Source organism: Genypterus blacodes, unplaced genomic scaffold (assembly GCF_046128005.1).
Source record: "Genypterus blacodes isolate CSIRO-AG114 ecotype Tasmania unplaced genomic scaffold, CSIRO-AGI_Gbla_v1 ptg000118l_1, whole genome shotgun sequence".
Lineage (NCBI taxonomy): Eukaryota > Metazoa > Chordata > Actinopteri > Ophidiiformes > Ophidiidae > Genypterus > Genypterus blacodes.
In genome coordinates this window covers 2,381,298-2,400,586 of record NW_027466921.1, presented here as the reverse complement: position 1 = coordinate 2,400,586, position 19,289 = coordinate 2,381,298, and the positions used below count along the sequence as shown (strand labels likewise).

At 45.9% G+C, this 19,289-nt stretch overlaps 1 protein-coding gene across 2 annotated transcripts in view; it reads left to right on the top strand.

The window, feature by feature from the left end:
* The window catches only part of ptpn4a (protein tyrosine phosphatase non-receptor type 4a), a 50,759-nt gene that overhangs the window by 17,580 nt on the left and 13,890 nt on the right, over positions 1 to 19,289 (top strand). Inside the window, exons 2-15 of one of the 2 annotated variants that reach the window (XM_076161933.1) lie at positions 921 to 1,075; positions 6,453 to 6,560; positions 7,087 to 7,129; positions 7,891 to 7,969; positions 8,765 to 8,809; positions 9,109 to 9,161; positions 12,057 to 12,177; positions 12,455 to 12,542; positions 13,294 to 13,382; positions 16,078 to 16,141; positions 16,850 to 17,022; positions 17,779 to 17,847; positions 17,951 to 18,085; positions 18,196 to 18,357. In XM_076161933.1, coding sequence (XP_076018048.1) covers positions 938 to 1,075; positions 6,453 to 6,560; positions 7,087 to 7,129; positions 7,891 to 7,969; positions 8,765 to 8,809; positions 9,109 to 9,161; positions 12,057 to 12,177; positions 12,455 to 12,542; positions 13,294 to 13,382; positions 16,078 to 16,141; positions 16,850 to 17,022; positions 17,779 to 17,847; positions 17,951 to 18,085; positions 18,196 to 18,357 — 1,367 coding nt within the window. In that variant the 5' untranslated portion in view covers positions 921 to 937. Of the gene's footprint in view, positions 1 to 920; positions 1,076 to 6,452; positions 6,561 to 7,062; positions 7,130 to 7,890; positions 7,970 to 8,764; positions 8,810 to 9,108; positions 9,162 to 12,056; positions 12,178 to 12,454; positions 12,543 to 13,293; positions 13,383 to 16,077; positions 16,142 to 16,849; positions 17,023 to 17,778; positions 17,848 to 17,950; positions 18,086 to 18,195; positions 18,358 to 19,289 lie in introns of both variants that reach the window. The other variant, XM_076161931.1, reaches the window with a different exon arrangement.

Sequence of the window (19,289 nt, the reverse complement as noted above, 5' to 3'; positions counted from 1 at the left end):
TCTTCGCAGTATGCTGGCCATCGGCCTGTGGTCCTGTGAGTTTTGTTGTGATGTGTAGTGACAAGTGCCTCAAACACACACAGAGCCGTACTGTACACACACTCGCACACACACTGAGCCGTCGGCACTAACGCAGCAGCTGTTTATGACGAGGCCATGAGCTCTGTTGGGTTATTGTGCGTCCTGTCATGACGGATCACCGAGGAAGAAAACGAGACGGCAGGGGACGTTGTCATCCCGGGGTCCAGAGGAAAGAGAGCAGAGCGGCCATGAGCCCACACCTTCACCACAGGCCTCAGCAGAGAGGAGATACCATGGCAGTACTCTGATGTTACGTGTATACAGTACAGCAGACCAATTTATTTGTTGTTGTGGTATTTCTCTTCAGCATAAACACGGATTTAAGCCACAAGTCACAGCCAACAACCCTTACATACCCATGTGTTCATCTCCCATCTAGACCCTCAATGTGTGGAACGTGATAAACAAGCGTCCATCAAACCCTGCAGGAGTTTTTGGAATGAATTATTTGCGATCATTTCCTTTGATCTCCTTCTTAACGAGTGGTTGAGAGCCACGTTGCCCGATCATGTCCCCGTCTCCCCGTCCTGGTAGGGAGTCTTCTGCGTGCCTTCTCATTGACATTCTTTGCTCATGAAGCAGTGGGTTCCTGCCGCTCTCCGTTGCGAGTAAAGGCTTGTCGTGTTGTGCATCTGCACTCGCCCAGGGAGAGATGGAGCCCTGCATCATGTCGAACTCTGCTTTGGCCCTTTGTGTTGCTTCTTTATGGATTTCCAAAAGTGAACATTTGTTAACTATAATTATATGCATGTGCACATCGTCAACACTCAATGTCTCAGTTCCCTCACTGCTGTTTTTCTCTCCCCTGTGTTTGTGTGTGTGTGTGTTGCTGTCTGCAGACCCTGGTAGGAGCGTGATGAGCGCGCGCTTCCGCTTGCCTGCTGGCAGATCCTACAATGTCCGGGCGACGGAGCTGGAGCGAGACAGGCAGCACACACAGGTTGTGTGCAACGTACTGCTGCTGGACAACACTGTCCAGTCCTTCAAAGTCAGCGTAAGTACAAACACTCTCACGTCTCTCTCCTTCTCTCTCTCTCTCCTTCTCTCTCTCTCTCTCTTCTTCTTCTTCTTCTTTGTTGAGACGACTGTGACATTGCGAGGAGGGAACTTCCCTGTGTGTCTTGGAAAATATGACCCCTCTAATAACATCCCCGCTGACACATCACATCCTGTGTGTGTGTGTGTGTGTGTGTGTGTGTGTGTGTGTGTGTGTGTGTGTGTGTGTGTGTGTGTGTGTGTGTGTGTGTGTGTGTGTGTGTGTGTGTGTGTGTGTGTGTGTGTGTGTGTGTGTGTGTGTGTGTGTGTGTGTGTGTGTGTGTGTGTGTGTGTGTGTGTGTGTTCCATTGCTCAGAAATAGTTGGAATTCCTGAATCCACAGGAGCCTCATGAAAGTTGTGGTCTACTCAAGTACATACACGTACATATTCCACAGACACACACAGAGATATTAGCGATGTATGCAGATGTGCGCTTAGAAAGAAGACACATATGAGTGTGTGTTTGTCACTCGCTGGCTTGTGGGTGATATTACGGTGGAACAACAGACATATTGCGTGAGGTTTATCACAAACAGACGGATGTTTAGGCGCCGTCCTGTGTGTCTCACTTCCTGCCCCTCTTTACTGTGCTGCTCTTTGATGCTTCCTACCACAAAGATTCCACATAAGACAAACGTATGACCTCATATGAATGTTTTCCTTATACATTACATACAGGTTTTAGTCGTCTTCCTAGAGCTAGGGCTTGTGGAAATGTCTGAATTGTGTTAGAGTGCGACAGCGGCATTCACGGCACTTTAATGAGGAAGCAGCATCAGCAGAAGAGGAGAACTTGTCCTCAACTTTGTTCTTGAACTTCAGACACTGAAGTAGTTTGACCTGTAAATCATAATTCCAAGCAGAAAGCAGAAACTTTTCCCCACGCCTCGTTTCTCTCGTTTGTTTGTTTGTTAGTTAGTTTTTTCCGCCTACTCAACAGAAACACTTTTCTCTCACTTGCCCTCAACAAACGATCTCATTTCCTGCCGTTTCACTCGCCCGTCTTCCTGTCTGATGTAATCTAAAGGGACGCAGTGAGTCGTGCGAACACGTGAGTCCATTAGCAAAATATCAACATTGTGTCGTCTTAGCAGAAATAATGGCGCTCTCTGTTCTGGACTCTGCCTACACTTCGCTCTGTGTGTCTCCCTCCCTCGCAACTTCTCTCCATCCCGCTCCAGCCCCCTCCTCCCCTCCTGCCCTCCCCCACTGCCTGCCTGGCTGAATGAATGAGTGAGTCTCTGTGAGTGTCTGTGTCAGTGTCATTGATCAGCTCCCCCCCGAACCCCCGGCAGCAGCAGTAACTTCCTGGAAAGAAAAGCCACCCTGGGAGCAACAATACTTCTATTGATCCTCTCCCTGGCCCACTGGCCTTGACTCTGGCGAGGCGTGCGGGGGGGTTGGGTGGGGAGGAGAGATGGGGGGGGGCGGTCCAGATCGGGTCTTTTAGTGTCATGGGAACTGGCGCAACCAAGTGTGCGTTTTCATTTGGGAGTAATTTCAAAGACAAAGATATTGGCGGCCCGACGATGCAATTTGTTTGCGTCAACAACACGGCTACGATTGTGTTAGAAATTCCACGTCACACTGCGATTCTTCCTCCTCACCTTCTGCGTGAGGATGACGACGCTGCAGGTACAAAGCCCCGCCCCCTCCTGACCCCTTTCCTGCCCGCCAATAATTAAAAAAAAAGGGTAAAAAGGCAGGATCAGAATCAGGACTTATTCAGTGCGGTCTGACTGAATTCAAGGGGGCAAATGCATGCGTCACCATGGCGACCACTATACGCCACATTAACATTCAGCTGTCTAGCAAGTGGTGCTTGGTAATCAATGGTAAGAAGAAATGCTCTCGGGGTAGCGGTCTGCCCGCCTGCGTTTTTAGTGTTTCAGAGTTAGGTTTGACTCGTTAACGGGTCACAGCTGGAGACTCTGAACTGAATATCAAGTTTAAAAAAAGATTGAACCTTAAATTGAGGTTTTTTTCAGGGGGTCAAAGGCAGCAGCCCTAGGCGTGGTTACATGTTCAGTACGTTTGTCATATCTGCGGTTATTAACAGGTCGACATTACAATGTTTTGCAGCGCCCGTGAGTCGTCTCAGTCAGGCCACTTGACGCCATAGCAACCATAGATGTAACTCTTCAAGGGACGGCTTTGGCTCGTTTCATTCTTGTGAGTGGCTTTATAAACCCAATGCGTGGAAAAATGTCAGCCGTCTTTACCAAGTATCGTCATGTAACGCAAACGAAACTTGGCACCATAATCCGTCCTCTTGTCCTCTTTAATTTAACGGATGTGTCATCGCTGCGAGTGGAACAGGAACGCCGGAGCTCAAACACGTCCCGAAAACGCAGAAATGTACACCTGCTGTGTTTTTATGACGCTTACTTCGTTTTAATTATGTGTGTTAGACTTACACCTAGAGTTTGTGCTAAAAAAATCGTGTGTCTTTGTGTGTGTGTGTGTGGGATGGGTGTGGCTGTGGTAGAATTTGTACTCGCTTTAGCTTCTCTGCCATCTGCTTGTGCTGCAACATGGAGATGAGCAGAAGTTAGGGGTGTCGTAGTGTCTGTGCGCGCCTGTGTGTGCGCGCCTGTGTGTGATCTTGTGTCACTTCCGGTGTGTACATGTGTGTATATCGCGCGAGGAGGTGTTATATTTGTAACACACTTTCTAAAGTCACACTTAGTAGTGTGTGTGTGTGTGTGTGTGTGTGTGTGTGTGTGTGTTGTGTGTTTAGTAAAGGTAAAGTGAGTGAGTTCTGTTCTTGTCGGGACAAGCTGCCTCATGCCTTCCTGAATTTTCTGCATTCTTTTGCAGAAGTACACACACCACACACACACCCCCCCCACACACACACATGAGCAGTGCACAGTGTTTGTTGAAATAAAAAGGAATTGACTTGTCATAAATGTGGAGCCAGAGGGGAGTCGGCTCTATCGTGTGTGTGTGTGTGTGTGTGTGTGTGTGTGTGTGTGTGTGTGTGTGTGTGTGTGTGTGTGTGTGTGTGTGTGTGTGTGTGTGTGTGTGTGTGTGTGTGTGTGTGTGTGTGTGTGTGTGTGTGTGTGTGTGTGTGTGTGTGTGTGTGTGTGTGTGTGTGTGTGTCATATCTCAGCATCTCTCCCTCTCTTCACTCTGACACACACACTCACACTATTTCACTGAGTGGTGCTGGTGGATTAATGAAGATCAACACAAAGAGTGTTTGTCTCCGCCAGCCGCATCGTCAATCACTCCTTTTCTTTCGCTCTCTGCTCTCTCTCGTCTTTCTCTCTCAGCCTCTGTGACGCTCCCTTTTTTACTCTCTCTCTTTCTCTCTCGCTCTCTCTCTCTGTCTCTCACTCTTTCTGTGTGTGTCTGTCCATCTTTCTTATTCTATGTTGTGTTACTCTTTCTATCCTTGTCCTTTCTCAGACCATGAACTACAGTATCTTCAAAATGGAGTTTGCTGTGTAAAAGAACAGAGACTGTGTGTGTGTGTGTGTGTGTGTGTGTGTGTGTGTGTGTGTGTGTGTGTGTGTGTGTGTGTGTGTGTGTGTGTGTGTGTGTGTGTGTGTGTGTGTGTGTGTGTGTGTGTGTGTGTGTGTGTGTGTGTGTGTGTGTGTGTGTGTGTGTGTGTGTGCGCGTGTGTGTGTGTACGTGTGTTGACCCAATAAAACAAAGCCACACACACACACACACACACACACTCAGCTATTGATTAGGTTTATCTGTATCGTTTTCAATTGGCGTAATAATAATTCCAGCTTCTCCGTATTAAAGAATGTTTTTTTGAAACAACGACAATAAATTAGAAATGAGACGCATTTGAATTATGGATTACACAAATTAAAACATGAATTGAATTGTGTGACTTTTTAATAAATGCTTTTCAGCGGAGTGGAGGTAAAAATAGTTCCAGTTTCTGATTAAAATAATTCAGATTACAGGTTTGCATGTTTCTTCACTTCCTCTTTTGACTGTGTGACCTCAGTCTGTCTGCCGATGGGTCAGACAGTAGTCAGCTTTCATAGTTACTCAAGTCTGTTACACACAACATTAGCCTGTGTGTGTGTGTGTGTGTGTGTGTGTGTGTGTGTGTGTGTGTGTGTGTGTGTGTGTGTGTGTGTGTGTGTGTCTGTCTGTGTGTCTGTCCTTTTATCTTCCTTCAGACAAATGTTTGGGAATGAATCAGAAACTTTATTTTAGCAGTTGTGTCTGGATCAGGAGTGTCTTTGGTCTTCACAGTCCCACTCCATGGAGCTTATCAATAACTTGGTACACAGGGCCCCGATACACAATCGCTCAGTCTGGCTTTCTCACCACAAGACAGTGGGTTTAGCTTTCTTCAATCTGCTCCGAAGCCCCTTGGCGCTGACATAGTAAATATTAAACATACTCAACATTACAACTCCTGTACCTCAGGGGAGTCGCAGAGGATCACAGAGAACGCCGAGTGTGAAGTGGCGACGTGGGGAGGATTGACGGCCAATCAGGAGCAACGATGTCAGTGACTTAAATTGTTGCCTTCTGTTCCTGCCGTGTTTATATGCTGAATAGGCTCTTAGAAAACGACTTCCGGATCCAACCTAATGTGACGGGAAGCAGTCGGATCCAGTCGTGTTCAGACAGAGATGTCTTGCTCGAACACACACACACACACACACACACACACACACACACACACACACACACACACACACACACACACACACACACACACACACACACACACACACACACACACACACACACAGACACACAGACACACAGAGCTGAGAGACTGTGATCCTACAGTGCTTCCATGTCAACTGTCATTAGGTTCGTTCCCTAGACGCACACACATAAGCACACACTACTCACATGCTGTGCAGTAAAGTGTGTCACTAGGGGAGGGATAGAGGAGAGAAGCGGTGGCTCAGGTGTGACTCTGGGCTCCTCTCCTGGCCCACAGTTTACCGTCTCACCTCTCCGTTCCACTCTGCAAGCCGGAGCGTCAAATGCCTTATTAATGATCAGTTTCATAAATTATTCCACCCTTTTTGTCCTCCTCCTGTGTCCTCCTCCTGTGTCCTCCTCCTGTGTCCTTCTATTGTAGAGGAGGGCCATTGCACTCCAATAACAGCAAATGTCACTTTTACTCAGTTCTTTCATCAACCTAAACCTTGTAAAGCGCTTGACCGCAGAGACAACAATTAACAAAATTAGTTGGAAGCAAAGATAGAGGTCAAAGGTTAAAGACCGTTTTAATAAATCCATATTATTGATTTGTGTGGTTACCCTGAAATTGAAGAATGAAAACGCTCAACGCTTCTCTTCTCTTCTCTTCTCTCTCCTCTCTCCCTCCTCCCACAGAAGTCGGATCACGGTCAGATGTTGTTGGACGTCGTCTTTAAGCACCTGGAGCTGACGGAGAGAGACTACTTTGGCCTGCACTTGGCCGACGACTCCTCCGACACGCCGGTCAGTATGTCGGTCAAAGGCGCTCCAGATATATGGACCACGCACTTTACTCTGTATCTCACTATGTTTCATAAACTCATAAATTAGGTATTTTATTTTGATTACGATAGTCCCTGTCATAGTTTAACTGCCCGGATACTTAGATCCAATCACAGTTCAGGCAGCGTCCGGATACTGAGACCACAGTATTGAAGTAGACCCGTGTATGTGTGTGTGTGTGTGTGTGTGTGTGTGTACATGTATGTGAGGACTCTGGAGATGCACTTCAATTCAGAGCAGTCACATGAAATCAGACAAATCACTACTCTGTATAAATATTCAACTACCTAAAGAGTACATTTCTGTCTGTGTGTACACTTTGGTGCGTGCTTCTGTCCGTGTGAGCAATGTTTCTGATGTGTGTGTGTGTGTGTGCGCGCCTGCCCGCCCGCCCGTGCAGCCACGGGTGAATTATTGAAGTTGTGTGGTCGTGCAGTGGAAGAAGCCTTCTGGTTTCTCTAAGTCTGTCTTCATCCATATTTTACAGCGCTGGCTCGATCCCAACAAGCCCATCAGGAAACAGTTAAAAAGTAGGTGAAATCCACCACACACACTTACACTTACACTTACACTCCCCCCCCCACACACACACACACACACACCCACACACCACCTGAACTCGAAGCTTCAGTCCATTTTCAGGATAGATCAAATGAGTCTCCGAGCGAAAGCCAGTTGGAGCAGGTATCCTAAGTGCCGGGGGAAGACGGTTGTCCGCAGTCTCACATTCCTCATTTGGGAATGATTGGAAGAGTTTTGAATCAGCCTTAAGCAATGATTAAACTCGATTTCAACTGCTGCGATTCTGTTCGATAGAATGATTAATAGGAAGTGAGACACAGACAATTATAAAGTAGCCAAAGTGACATCAGCAGTGCTTCTGAACTCCACTTGAACTGTTTTTTTTTGTGCTGAATGGAAAAAGAAACACCCAATAGTTTTCCACTGCAGATGAAGTTTCTCATGTGGGTTTCTTATATTTGACACCATAAGCCGCTCGTACCCATCTATAGCCTTTTACATGAGAGGCTGTAATGGGAAAATGAAAACAGGCTTAGCTCCGGTTTCTGCTGGACTACTTCTACATGTAACAGTGATGGAAATTTCTAATGCAAAACACGCATTTATTATCCTCTAAATATATCTTAGTTGGAAATACATATCTAAACTCAAACTGCAATCCATTTCCTCAGCGATCAGGCATCGGACTGTCCAGGCAACATCCAGCGGTCGCAGTGTGTTGCATTCACAGCCGACTCAAAGTTTTCTCTTGTTCATTGCTTTCCCCCAGGAGGGTCCCCCCATAACCTGAGCTTCAGAGTCAAATTCTTTGTGACGGAACCCAGTAAACTTCAGGAAGAATACACACGGTAAGAGGCTTTCAGATACAGCCAGGATTTTAGGAGGAAACGCTGTCTGAGCAAATGCGTCTCATGGGGATTTAGCGATCTGATCCCATGTCTTACTTGCGGTTTGATTGTGCTACCTTCATTCTAAAGGCCTCACGCTGTTTATTTCTGTCGATCGTAAGTAAATAATAAAGCATAAATAGGTTTTTGGGAAGCTTTTCAGCAAACGGGTTCCAGGAATCATCGCTTCATTTTCTCCTTTATTGGCTCATTAAGGCGAAGTATGTTTTGTAACAAGGCCATAAGCTGCGCTGCTACCCACCATTCTGCAAGCATATGGCGTGCACCTAAGCCTGCTGAGGCACCGCAACGCCTCGTCTGCGTCGTGTTTATTTCAGCCTCTCACTCCACGTTATTAACACGTTGCGTACGGCTGGCAACAGTCGGGTGGGATGGCGAGCGCCGGACCTGGCACGCTTTTTTTTTGCTGCTTTATCGTACATTCCAGCCACGATTTAGGAAGAATAGACACACTGGGCCTCGCTGAAAGTTATTATGACAAATCCATGTTAGCGACTGTTTGTTCAGCAACACAGTGGATGCTGAGATGCAGAGCGCAGTGTGAGCGATGCGATAACAATAAGGACATTACAGGTTTGATTTCCTATAGCAAAACATATGGATATAGTGAAAAGGCTTTAACAAAACATATACAGAACTCCTCCACATCATCCATCTCCAATAATCCGATGCTACTTTAGAGAGAACAGCTCCCTGCTCTCTCGTCTTAACACGCTGTGCTCCTCCTCCCGGCAGGTACCAATATTATCTTCAGATCAAGCAGGACATTTTTACAGGAAGGTGAGTGTTCCAGGCTTATTCTCACACACGCTGCTGGATTGGCAGGCGAGTCTGCCTCAGATGTCCTAATAGAGTTTCAGTTTCAGTTGAGAATGTCAAGCACGTGCTTTCCATCCCACTAACGTCCTCCCAGCTCTATATATCTCCAATACTTTCACATTTTTTGCTGACCAGAATGTTATTTCTTATACACGTCATCGTCACAGTTTGAAAGCAGCTCGAGTATTCCTTTGTACTGATCCAAAAAGTAGTGTGTAAGTGTTTGTTTTTGTGTGAATTTGCGTGCCTGTGTCTTCCAGATTGCCCTGTCCACACAACACAGCCGCGCTCCTGGCATCCTATGCTGTTCAGTGTAAGTACCGCTCCCTGGACACACAACACTCGCAACAATGGAAAGGCAATTCATTAGGTCTTCTCTCAGCCGCACACACACACACACACGCACACTGTTAAATATAATGACTGCGGTCGCTCCAGTGCATTTATAGTTGGTGCTCTGAACCCATTAAGATTCCATTAGGCTGTGCTGTGTGTGGTGATATCTGACACCGTGAGCAGTGACGGAAATATTCTGTGTGTGTGTGTGTGTGTGTGTGTGTGTGTGTGTGTGTGTGTGTGTGTGTGTGTGTGTGTGTGTGTGTGTGTGTGTGTGTGTGTGTGTGTGTGTGTGTGTGTGTGTGTGTGTGTGTGTGTGTGTGTGTGTGTGTGTGTGTGTGTGTGTGTGTGTGTGTGTGTGTGTGACACCGCGGCTTCTGCTTTGGAGTCTGGGCTTGTCCAAACTCAGCCAAATGTTTGCACAGACACAAAGACGGAATCATTGACCAAACACTCTCATCAGTCTAGTTGTTTGATGGTTAGAGATACAGAAAATTATCCATGACTGAAGTGTAAAGGCCTGAAAAATAAGTTTCTGTACCTGAACGTATGAGGACAAGCAGTTTGAAGCTGTCATTTGTTTATAAACAACAGCTACTACCAATGACGCTGAGACACATGTCCTTTGATTGTGACTATCAACAGGTGGATTAGAGTCTATTGTCAGATAAAAGTGAACTCTCTTGTATTTCTATTTAGTAGGACAATTTGGGAAATTGAAATGTCACGTCTTCTGATGCAAAGTTTTTAATTCATACACTGTCTTGATAATGCTGACATATTTGATTTATAGATATTAAATTGCCCCTGACCCTAAGGAACCTCTGTGCCGTGGTGCATGTCAGACATACACGCCTGTGGTAATAACGTTGAGCTGTAAAGCTAATCTCATCCAGTGTAGTGATTTAGCATCCAGACGGGAGTTTGCTGACTGGGCCCCTCTGTCATCAGAATAATGACTCTTGACATGGCGGTCTGTATGTCTGTCGGTAGCTTCTTATTTTTAGGCTGCGTTTTGTTCGCTCGCTCGCTCTCCCTCTCGCTCTCTCTATTCCATTACTCTTTATTCATGTGTTTTTGCTTATCTCTCTTTCTCTCCTGTCTCTGTGGAGAATGTCACAAGGAATGTCTGCCGCAATATAGGTCAAGAGAAAAGATTTGGGACTACCAGCCTCATCATCACACTGCCGCTTCTATACACACACACACACACACACACACACACACACACACACACACACACACTCTCACACACACACACATACTCCCACACAAACACATACACCACAGCGAGGTCGATGATGGCACTGTCACTTAGTGTGCCAAGTCTCGATTATGAAGATAAATGTTTGCTTTGGGAGAAAACGGTTTTGAAGCAGCTGCCTGCGCCGCTGATTCAGTTAGCTCGACCCAAAGCGCAATGGGCCGATCGCGTTAAATCCAACGGCGACATAAACGCCTCATAATCCAACCTGGCAAATCCACATTCCTCCTTAGGATGGTCTGAAAACACCTTCCTCAGAAGTGATGTCATTTTTTGTTTTTGTAAAGCAGCTGTTCATGTGTAGAAGAATGTTGCATCAGCAAACGCTCTCGTTCTCTTCGGCTCCTCTCCGCTGGGTTGCGTAATGTTGCATTTGATCATTTATTCAAATTGACGGTGGGAGGTAGCGGGGGAGTAAACATGCATTTGTTCAGGTTTTCCTTCAAGCGTTATGTAATTAAGACACACACACGCACACGCACACACACACACACACACACACACACACACACACCGTCCTAAATGGCACAAAATCCAAAGGAGAGATGATTGATTGACGAATGATTCATTTTTGGGTTTTTCTTTGGATTTGTTTTTTTTGCTGTAGTTCTTTTGTAAAATAGTTTTGGATTCCAGTCCATTTATTACTGCTGGTGTGTCTCTCCCTGGAGCTGTGGTTACATCAATATGTGGGCTATTTGCAATTGATTGGTTGGTCAATATGTTTAGGTTGCAGGCCCTTAGGTTTGCTCGGAGACGACTTGATTAAATTGAAGCTGTTTTTTGGTCTTCAACCACCAGTGAGAGAGCTTAATGGCTTTTAAGCTCCTTCTATCTGAGGCTCTGGAAACTGATTTGGAAATAATGTCACTCTTTGTTTGTGTGCGTTCCCTGCGGTTACTCCTTTCATTCTCTCTCATTAAGAGCTGGGTTGTTGATCGTGTTCTTTAGCCGCATCTCAATCCCTTCAGGAAATGCACAGTTCATGTGATGAGGGCCAGAACGGTTGCAATCCCTTCAGTAACACATTGAGATTATGGTCCGATTGCTGATAACACGTGACAAACTATAGAATCCTAATAACTTTGTCCATATAAAGAACTTTCTGTCCACTTGTATTTCTAGTTTTCAGTAAACATCAACACAGGAATGTAATCAGTTGACCGTTTCCTTCCGGGGGTTGTAAACACGCAGGTAGTTGTTTTATGCTGAGCTCGTAGCGCTGATGTCTTCTTCTTTCTGAATAGCGGAGGACTGTGAGAAATCTGCAGCTGATGTGTGAGGATTCATTGTTTTTCACACTCGAGCGTTTCTCCCCTCTTATGAAGCGGATCCTGCTAGATTAGTAAATCATTCTCACAAGTGCTTGAATCTTAAGATGAGGTCTGTTAGCGGTAGAGCAGTGAAAAATGTCGCCTCTTGATTGACCCGGATTTGTCACTTTATGACACAGTGAAGGAAGCAGGAGAAATGTGCCAAAGTGTATCATGCAAAGGTATAGATTTAGCTGAAATGTATTGGTTTGTAAAGACGTACATAAGGAATTCAATCTTCATCTGAGTTCACTCTCACTGTGTCTCCTCCTCTGCCTCCCTCTCCTCTCTATAGCTGAGCTGGGCGACTACAGTGAGACAGAGAATCCTTCGGGGTACCTGTCCGAGTACTCCTTCATCCCCAGCCCTCCTCAAGACTTCCACAAAGAGGTCGCCAAACACCACCAGCAGCACAGGTATCTGAAGATGTCATCCCTCTAACATTAGGGGCATTGTGTAGAAATGTGGAGTTTTGAAATGGAAAACACATATTTGATTGTGCGCACAAGTATGTATGGACACACACACACACACACACACACACACACACACACACACACACACACACTCACACTCACACTCACACACACACAGAGGCTGTGTCTTACCTTTTCCTTCATTCACTTTTATCTCTGTTTTCCTGTTTTCTCCCTATCTACCTATATTTCCTCTCTCTCTCTCTCTCTCCCTCAGTGGTCTATCTCCTGCGCAGTCAGAGTTTAATTATCTAAACACAGCACGGTCGCTGGAGCTCTACGGGGTAGAGCTGCACTATGCAAGGGTAAGGCTTCATTTTGCGTCAGTCTACAGTGTGTACACAGTGTGTGTTTCTGCTTTTGTCTATTGCATGCGTCAGTCTGCGTTTCTGTCTCGTGGTTTAGCCCCATGTGACCTGACAGACATGTGTCTGTGACCTCAGTGTTTCCTTGTCACCCCACCCCCCCCAACCCCCACCCCACCCTGCATAAAACAAAGCAGTGCATATTATATATATATATATATATATATATATATATATATTTGTTAAGAGAAGCTGGTGTCTTAACTTTCTTGGAAGGTTCTTAAAGTCCTTTTTGAGGTATGAAAGTGGGAACTGTAATGAAGTTGTTAGATTTGTTTCAGAAGGCAAATTAAACAAGCATTTTCAAGTGTTTATGATGAACAGATAAACTTGCAACATAACTTTTAAGACCAACTGATAAAATGAGGCTGATGAGAACGTGGGTCTTAAATGGCATCAGATATAATATTGGTGCAGTGTTGTAATGATGTTTATGAGACACTCTACCCGTCCTGTCTTACCCTGTTTTCTGTCAGGCTGCTTGTATTTCTCTCCATTTGCCTCTACTGTTGATTTAAAGGCAGGCAGCGCCACAGGACGGCACCTCTATTTTCAGCAACCTGTAGTTGTTTTGTGACAGATATGTTGCCTGGGTTCAAAGCTGCTCAGTCTCTTGTTTATTTGTTACACTCCTTTGATCTCTTGTCTTCTACCATCTTCATAACTTGCACTCTGCTCCCTACACTGTCAGGACCAGAGCAACACAGAGATTCTCATAGGGGTGATGTCAGCTGGCATCGTGGTTTACAAGAACAGGGTACGAATCAACTACTTCCCATGGTGAGTGACACACACACACACACACACACACACACACACACACACACACACACTCGCATACACACACACACACACACCAATGTACGCACACAAAGACAAAGGGTCAAACCAAGTGCACATAGCTAGCAAGCTCTATGATATTTTTAAACATTTAAGATTGTCAGACTAAAAGATCAGCTCTCAATGTGTCTCCAGAAAGGAAACACTGACACTCGTGGCTATAGATACGGAACAGAGAGACGGGGAGGGGGGCGGGGAGCGCAATCCACAGCCACAGAATAACATGAACAGAGATGCGGTGCATATTTGATAGAGCCACTAAAAATGACGAGCAGAGAGGCTAAATTTTGCATCGTATTTACTGCCACTGGAGGTGAAGTTTCGGCTGCTGCACGCTTTAGAGACGCAACCACACGGCAGGCAGGACAGTGCACAAGTGCCTTTTCTCAATGTTTCACTTTTACTAAACTAAGACTAATGGAAAATCACAATAGAATCATTTCTGAGACTTTTGGTTATTCTGTGAACACTTAAAGCTCAGGTTCTGGGGCTTCATTATTCATGAAAATGGCTTCCGGCATTTTTGCCTTGTTATAAAATGTTTTAGGAAATGTGCAGTCATAAATCTGTGGCCATGATAGCAGACCCTCGAGGCTTCATGTAACAGCAGGACATGCAGGAACACTGGATCATGTGTTCCAGCGTGACATCTGACATGATTGTGACGTCGGCAAACTCGTTAAGATTCACCCTGTGAGGATCAAGAGTAGACAAAGGAAATTTCACGGAAATAATTGATAAACATTCACCCTCTGGGAAAGAGGAAGGGGAGTGTCTAATATTTAAATAGTTATCTACCCAGTTGGACTGTAAGAGGAGAGTAGCACTATTTTAGGGTTTTTTCTGATCCTTTACTGCTCTGTCAGTCCAACTCCCCAGCAGCTCCCAGGGGTATGCACGGACAAGAAACCAGGGAAAGCGCATCGACATACGCATTGTTGGTACCGTTAGATCATCAGATGGCTCCATGCATCCCTTTTTTTTACAGTTTAAATGGAAATCGTTCACCAGAGTGGAGATCATCAACCCCCCCTCCCCCATCCACATGTTCCCTGATCTCAAACTGGCAACAAATCTTCCTCTCTATCCATCAGTCTGCTTCCAGCACGGCTTGATCCTCTTCCAGGAATCCCTTTTGCTGAGAAAAGCACTGTGTAATATTTTGGTAACCTCTCACACAGTGATTAGTGACATGGCATATCAATGTGTAAACCACAGTTTATCTCTCTGTGGAATTATTGTGGCCGTTTCGTCACATTTGTCTGGGGGAGGGTTTGGTGTTAAGCGAGAATTCTTGGAAACGTTGCGTGCGCCCCCTCTGCTCTCTTTCTCTCTCTCGCTCTCTGGCTCTCTCTCTCTCCTCTGCTTTCCTTTGTCTCGTCCTCTGTCTCTCTCTCTCTCATTCACTGATCTTTCCATCTCTTCACTCTCGCTTGCCCCTGTAAAGCGTCGATTCTTAGAAATCTCCTACACTCTGCTGCGTCGTGGGTGGCTCTCAGTGTAAAATGTGTGTCAGGGGCGTGGTGGTAACGACTCAAATCCCATCATGTACAAACACACATTTTAACCCTTCGCTCCCTCCGAATTAATACAGGAGGAATTGCACAGACGCACGCACACGCCCACCGACTCATTTTACCACAAATGTCTCGCTGTCCTCGGACACCGTACACTGGCGTACACACACTCCCTCACAGCAGCTGCTTGGTGCATTTGGTCGGGGCTGTATATGTGAGTGTTGTCAAGCTAAATTTGGAGCCCAAAGGTGGTGTCCCCAACAGCTGTCTGCTGAGAGGGAAGGAGGGAAGGAGGGAAGGAGTCAGTGGTTTCACTTCTTTCTTTCTTTTCTTTTTTATCCCCGTCTTTGTGTTTTTGGCGGCCGTTCTTCCGCGAAAAAGGTCTCCATTTCTGCACGCGGTGTTTTCCAGCGATATTTAACGGGAAAAGGTTTGGGGTGAGGCGAGAAAGACAGAGAGAGAAAATGAAAGAGGCATTTAGGTTTTTGTCTCGTTCCTCTTTATCCTCACAGCAGCCTGACAAATGAGCCACTCTTAGATGAGGCATGACTCACACTCTGCTCAGGCGTATGTGTGCGTGTGTGTGTGTGTGCGTGCCTGTGTGTGTGTGTGCGTGCGTGAGTAAGTATGTAAAAAATATATTTAGCAAGGAGCAATGAGTCACAGCAGCAACAGAGCTGTATGAAGGGATTATGTTACTGTTCATCAGCAGACCTCTAACTGCGTGTGTGTGTGTGTTCATGTACTTCTGTTTCTCTGATTATATACAATTTCTGCATCGTGTTACCCACACTTAAAACACCTGCACACTTCATACACCGTATACGTTCAAAGCCTTCAGCTCTGATTGGAAAAATAGGAATGGGCTTTACTCCAGGTTATTGGGAGATCACTTCATTAGAAGATCATCATTCTTCCATTTCTCCCAGTTAATCACCTGATGCTGCTAAAGGGCTTGTTTCTGCATTTAGAAATAGCCTATATACGTAAGAACCTTTGTACTTGACTGATGTGGAAAGGTTGCGTTATACCTGCGAAGAGGAAATGACGTTCAAGCCGACAGAAACAAAGCGAGGGACCCGTGTCTCATGTCACCTCTTCTCGTCTTTCTCTCCCAGGTTGAAAATCGTCAAAATCTCCTTCAAATGCAAACAGTTCTTCGTCCAGCTGAGAAGAGAGCCGGTAGGTGGATATGCACTCACACACACACACACACGCACACAACTCTTAGTCACATCCCCCAGCCCCTCCCCCAGCGTTCAAGTCTGTTCTCTAGTTTGAGATAGAATGATTTTGTTTTTCTTGTGTGTATGTGGTGCTAACAGTGTGTGTGGATGTGTGTTATCAGTGTGGGATTAACCCCACAGACAGCAGGTCTGCTTAGTGGCGACCCTGACCCTGGCTTTGTTTACTCTACACACCGTTATAATCTAAATGTTAAAGTCAATTTAAAATGAGCTTTGACTCATTTCCCTTGCGTTGGGGCGGTGTGTGTGTGCCGCTCTCTTTGTCAGCATCGTTTCCTCGCTGTAAGAAGCTCTGGGGTTGGCGGAGGCTCTCCTGTGTGGATTTTGCATGTTCTCCACACGTGTGTGAATGTAAGTGTGTGTGCGTTAGCCTCGTGATAGGCTGATGAGCGTCGCCTCGCACGCCCAAGTAGGTTCCGGCAGGTCATGTTCACTTCCTATGACAACGCAGGACGCTCCCATAGTTTTCCACTTTTTGTTGTAACCAAACTACACATTGATTCATTTGTTTGTATTTTTGCATATAAATGTAGGAACCTCCTATTCTCAAACTGAATGACGGTTTTGAGCTGACACTAACAGCACGGCGTTCCAGGAACTCTCAGCATTTGTTTAATCATTGTAATCTGCCTCCTTGACACAGAATGAGACCCGGGAGACACTTTTGGGTTTCAACATGGTGAACTATCGGGCCTGTAAGAACCTGTGGAAGGCTTGCGTGGAGCACCACACCTTCTTTAGGCTGGAGCGGCCCATCCCCCCACAGAAGAACTTCTTTGCTCACTACTTCACCCTGGGCTCCAAGTTCAGATACTGGTGAGATGGCTACTGGGTAGAAGATGGAAACACACCTGTGCCAAATGCTGCAGACATTCTTTTTGTTTTGCAGGAAACCTTTTGTGTTTGTGTGCCAGCATGTGCATGTGTGTATGGGAAAGGAGTCGACCACAGGTTTTTCCCCATTATGCATTGTCCCTTGACACACACACACACCACACTTCTCTTTACTGGTGGCGTGCATTTTTCCTCTTTTGTAGGGGAAGGGAATAGAGAAAGCAAAATAAATTAAACTCTGCCTAGACTTTACTTTGCTCGACATTGACGTGACAACTTAGAACTTTTCCTTTTCCAGGAATTGTCAGTGGGAGGTGAAATCAGAATTGAGAATTCTTGTGATGCATTGTTGAGCAACTGTGTGTGCGTGTGCGTGTGTGCGTGTGTGTGTGTGTGTCTTTGAGATTATGCTTAATAATTATGATGTAGGGAAGTTGTTAGTCTTCAAAGGTCATACAATAAACTCAGTAAAAGAAATCTGGCACATTTGTAACATTACACTAGACTGCAATTTAGTCTAATCCCTCTTTTATGGTAAAGAAAGCAATTGGGCCTATTAATATTATAGTCATTTCTTCTCTTTGGCGCGGTGGTTAGCACTGTTGCCTCACATCCAGCAAGGTTGTGGGTCTGAAGCCACATGTTTTATGTGAACAAGACACATTTTTCTCATGTTGAACACTTTCTGTTTCGAGTGTAATCCACTTGACGATTCTTTTCTGTGATTTATGTCTGTAGCGGGCGTACAGAGGTGCAGTCGGTACAGTATGGAAAGGACAAGGGCATCAAGGACAGAGTGTTCGCCAGGTAATGAATGAGCAGCAGGAATGAGGGTGAACCTTAGACGAACTCATCCAAAATCAACTTTCCTGCAATCTGTAACCAAAATTCATTTCTGGGCTCTGAGCAGGTCTCCCAGTAAGCCATTGGCCAGGAAGGTGTTAGGCGGGATTGATTGGGAGGCAGTCAGCAGGAACAGCCTATCAGATGAGAGACTGGAGACCCAGAGTCTGCCCACTCGCTCGCCGCCCGGGACGCCCAACCAGTAAGTCCCAACAGCAGTATGCACAGCAGGGATCAGTTCTCTGATTTACCTCAGTTTTTCAGTAAATGTTGGATCCTAATGTTGTCATGTGGCATTTGTATGTGTGGCAGAAACTCGTTATTTGTGCAAGAGGGCACGCGGATACGTCCGTCGTCCGTGGGCCACCTGGTTGACCATGTGATCCACGCCTCACCCAGCCTGCCTGTCTTCTCCTCCAATCACAAGTCGGCATCGTCCACTCAGGCCAACAGCATCAGCTTGGACTCCTCACCGTAAGTCCTGCCCCCCTCGCCGTACGCTCGCTGCACTTTTGGGTAACAAAACAGAGATGACATGGTGGAAAATGGTAGAACACTGTTTACCAGCAGTCAATACTCAAGAGTGTTTGTCCTTGTTGAGATTGATTGATGAGTCTGCCCATAGAGGAAATGCATCAGATTCTGCTTAGATGTTAAGTTGAAAATGTCCAGAGCCACAGATGTTATGCAGTGATGTGCAGTGGTGGCTGTATTACCCCTGCACCACCCACGAGCCCGGAACACACTTTATGTGAAGTGGTTTGGATAAACCAGCACTTGTCTGGGTGTGTGTGTGTGTTTGCTTTCCGGCCCTCTGTTATGTTAGAGACACTCAGACCTGCAGGAAGTGATTTCTCACAGTAACAGCGACTCTCCCTCTCTCCCATCCCGGCCACATTCCTCTTTCCCTCTTAGAAGCATTTCTCAGTGGCAGCGGCGTGGATTTGGCTGTATAAAAGGGAACGGAGAGAAGGAAAGAAAAAAACCTTAGTCATAAATAACGCACCCTCCCAATTTACAGCCGCCTCTTAATTTTTTTGGTTTTAATTGAAGTCGTCAGCGCCAGTGCCGCTCTGTCTGGCCGTGCTGCTGGGACTGCTTTTAACTGGTCTGCCTGTGTGTCTGTGGCTTCTCCAAACAGTTCACACCCTCTCCCAGTGTCACTTAGCCGGCCTAAATAGAAAGATGAACCCTTTGAAAAACGGGCTGTAAAATGTGTTTATGGCGTGTAGCAGAGCTGGTACAACAGGGCTGAACTGGGAATTTGTGTGTGTGTGTGTGTGTGTGTGTGTGTGTGTGTGTGTGTGTGTGTGTTTGCTTGGACATTCTAAAAAGGCTGGGGAATTCCTTGAACTGTTGCTGCTTCAGCCAAAGCAAGAAGTGAGATGTTGTTTCCAAAGTCTTCA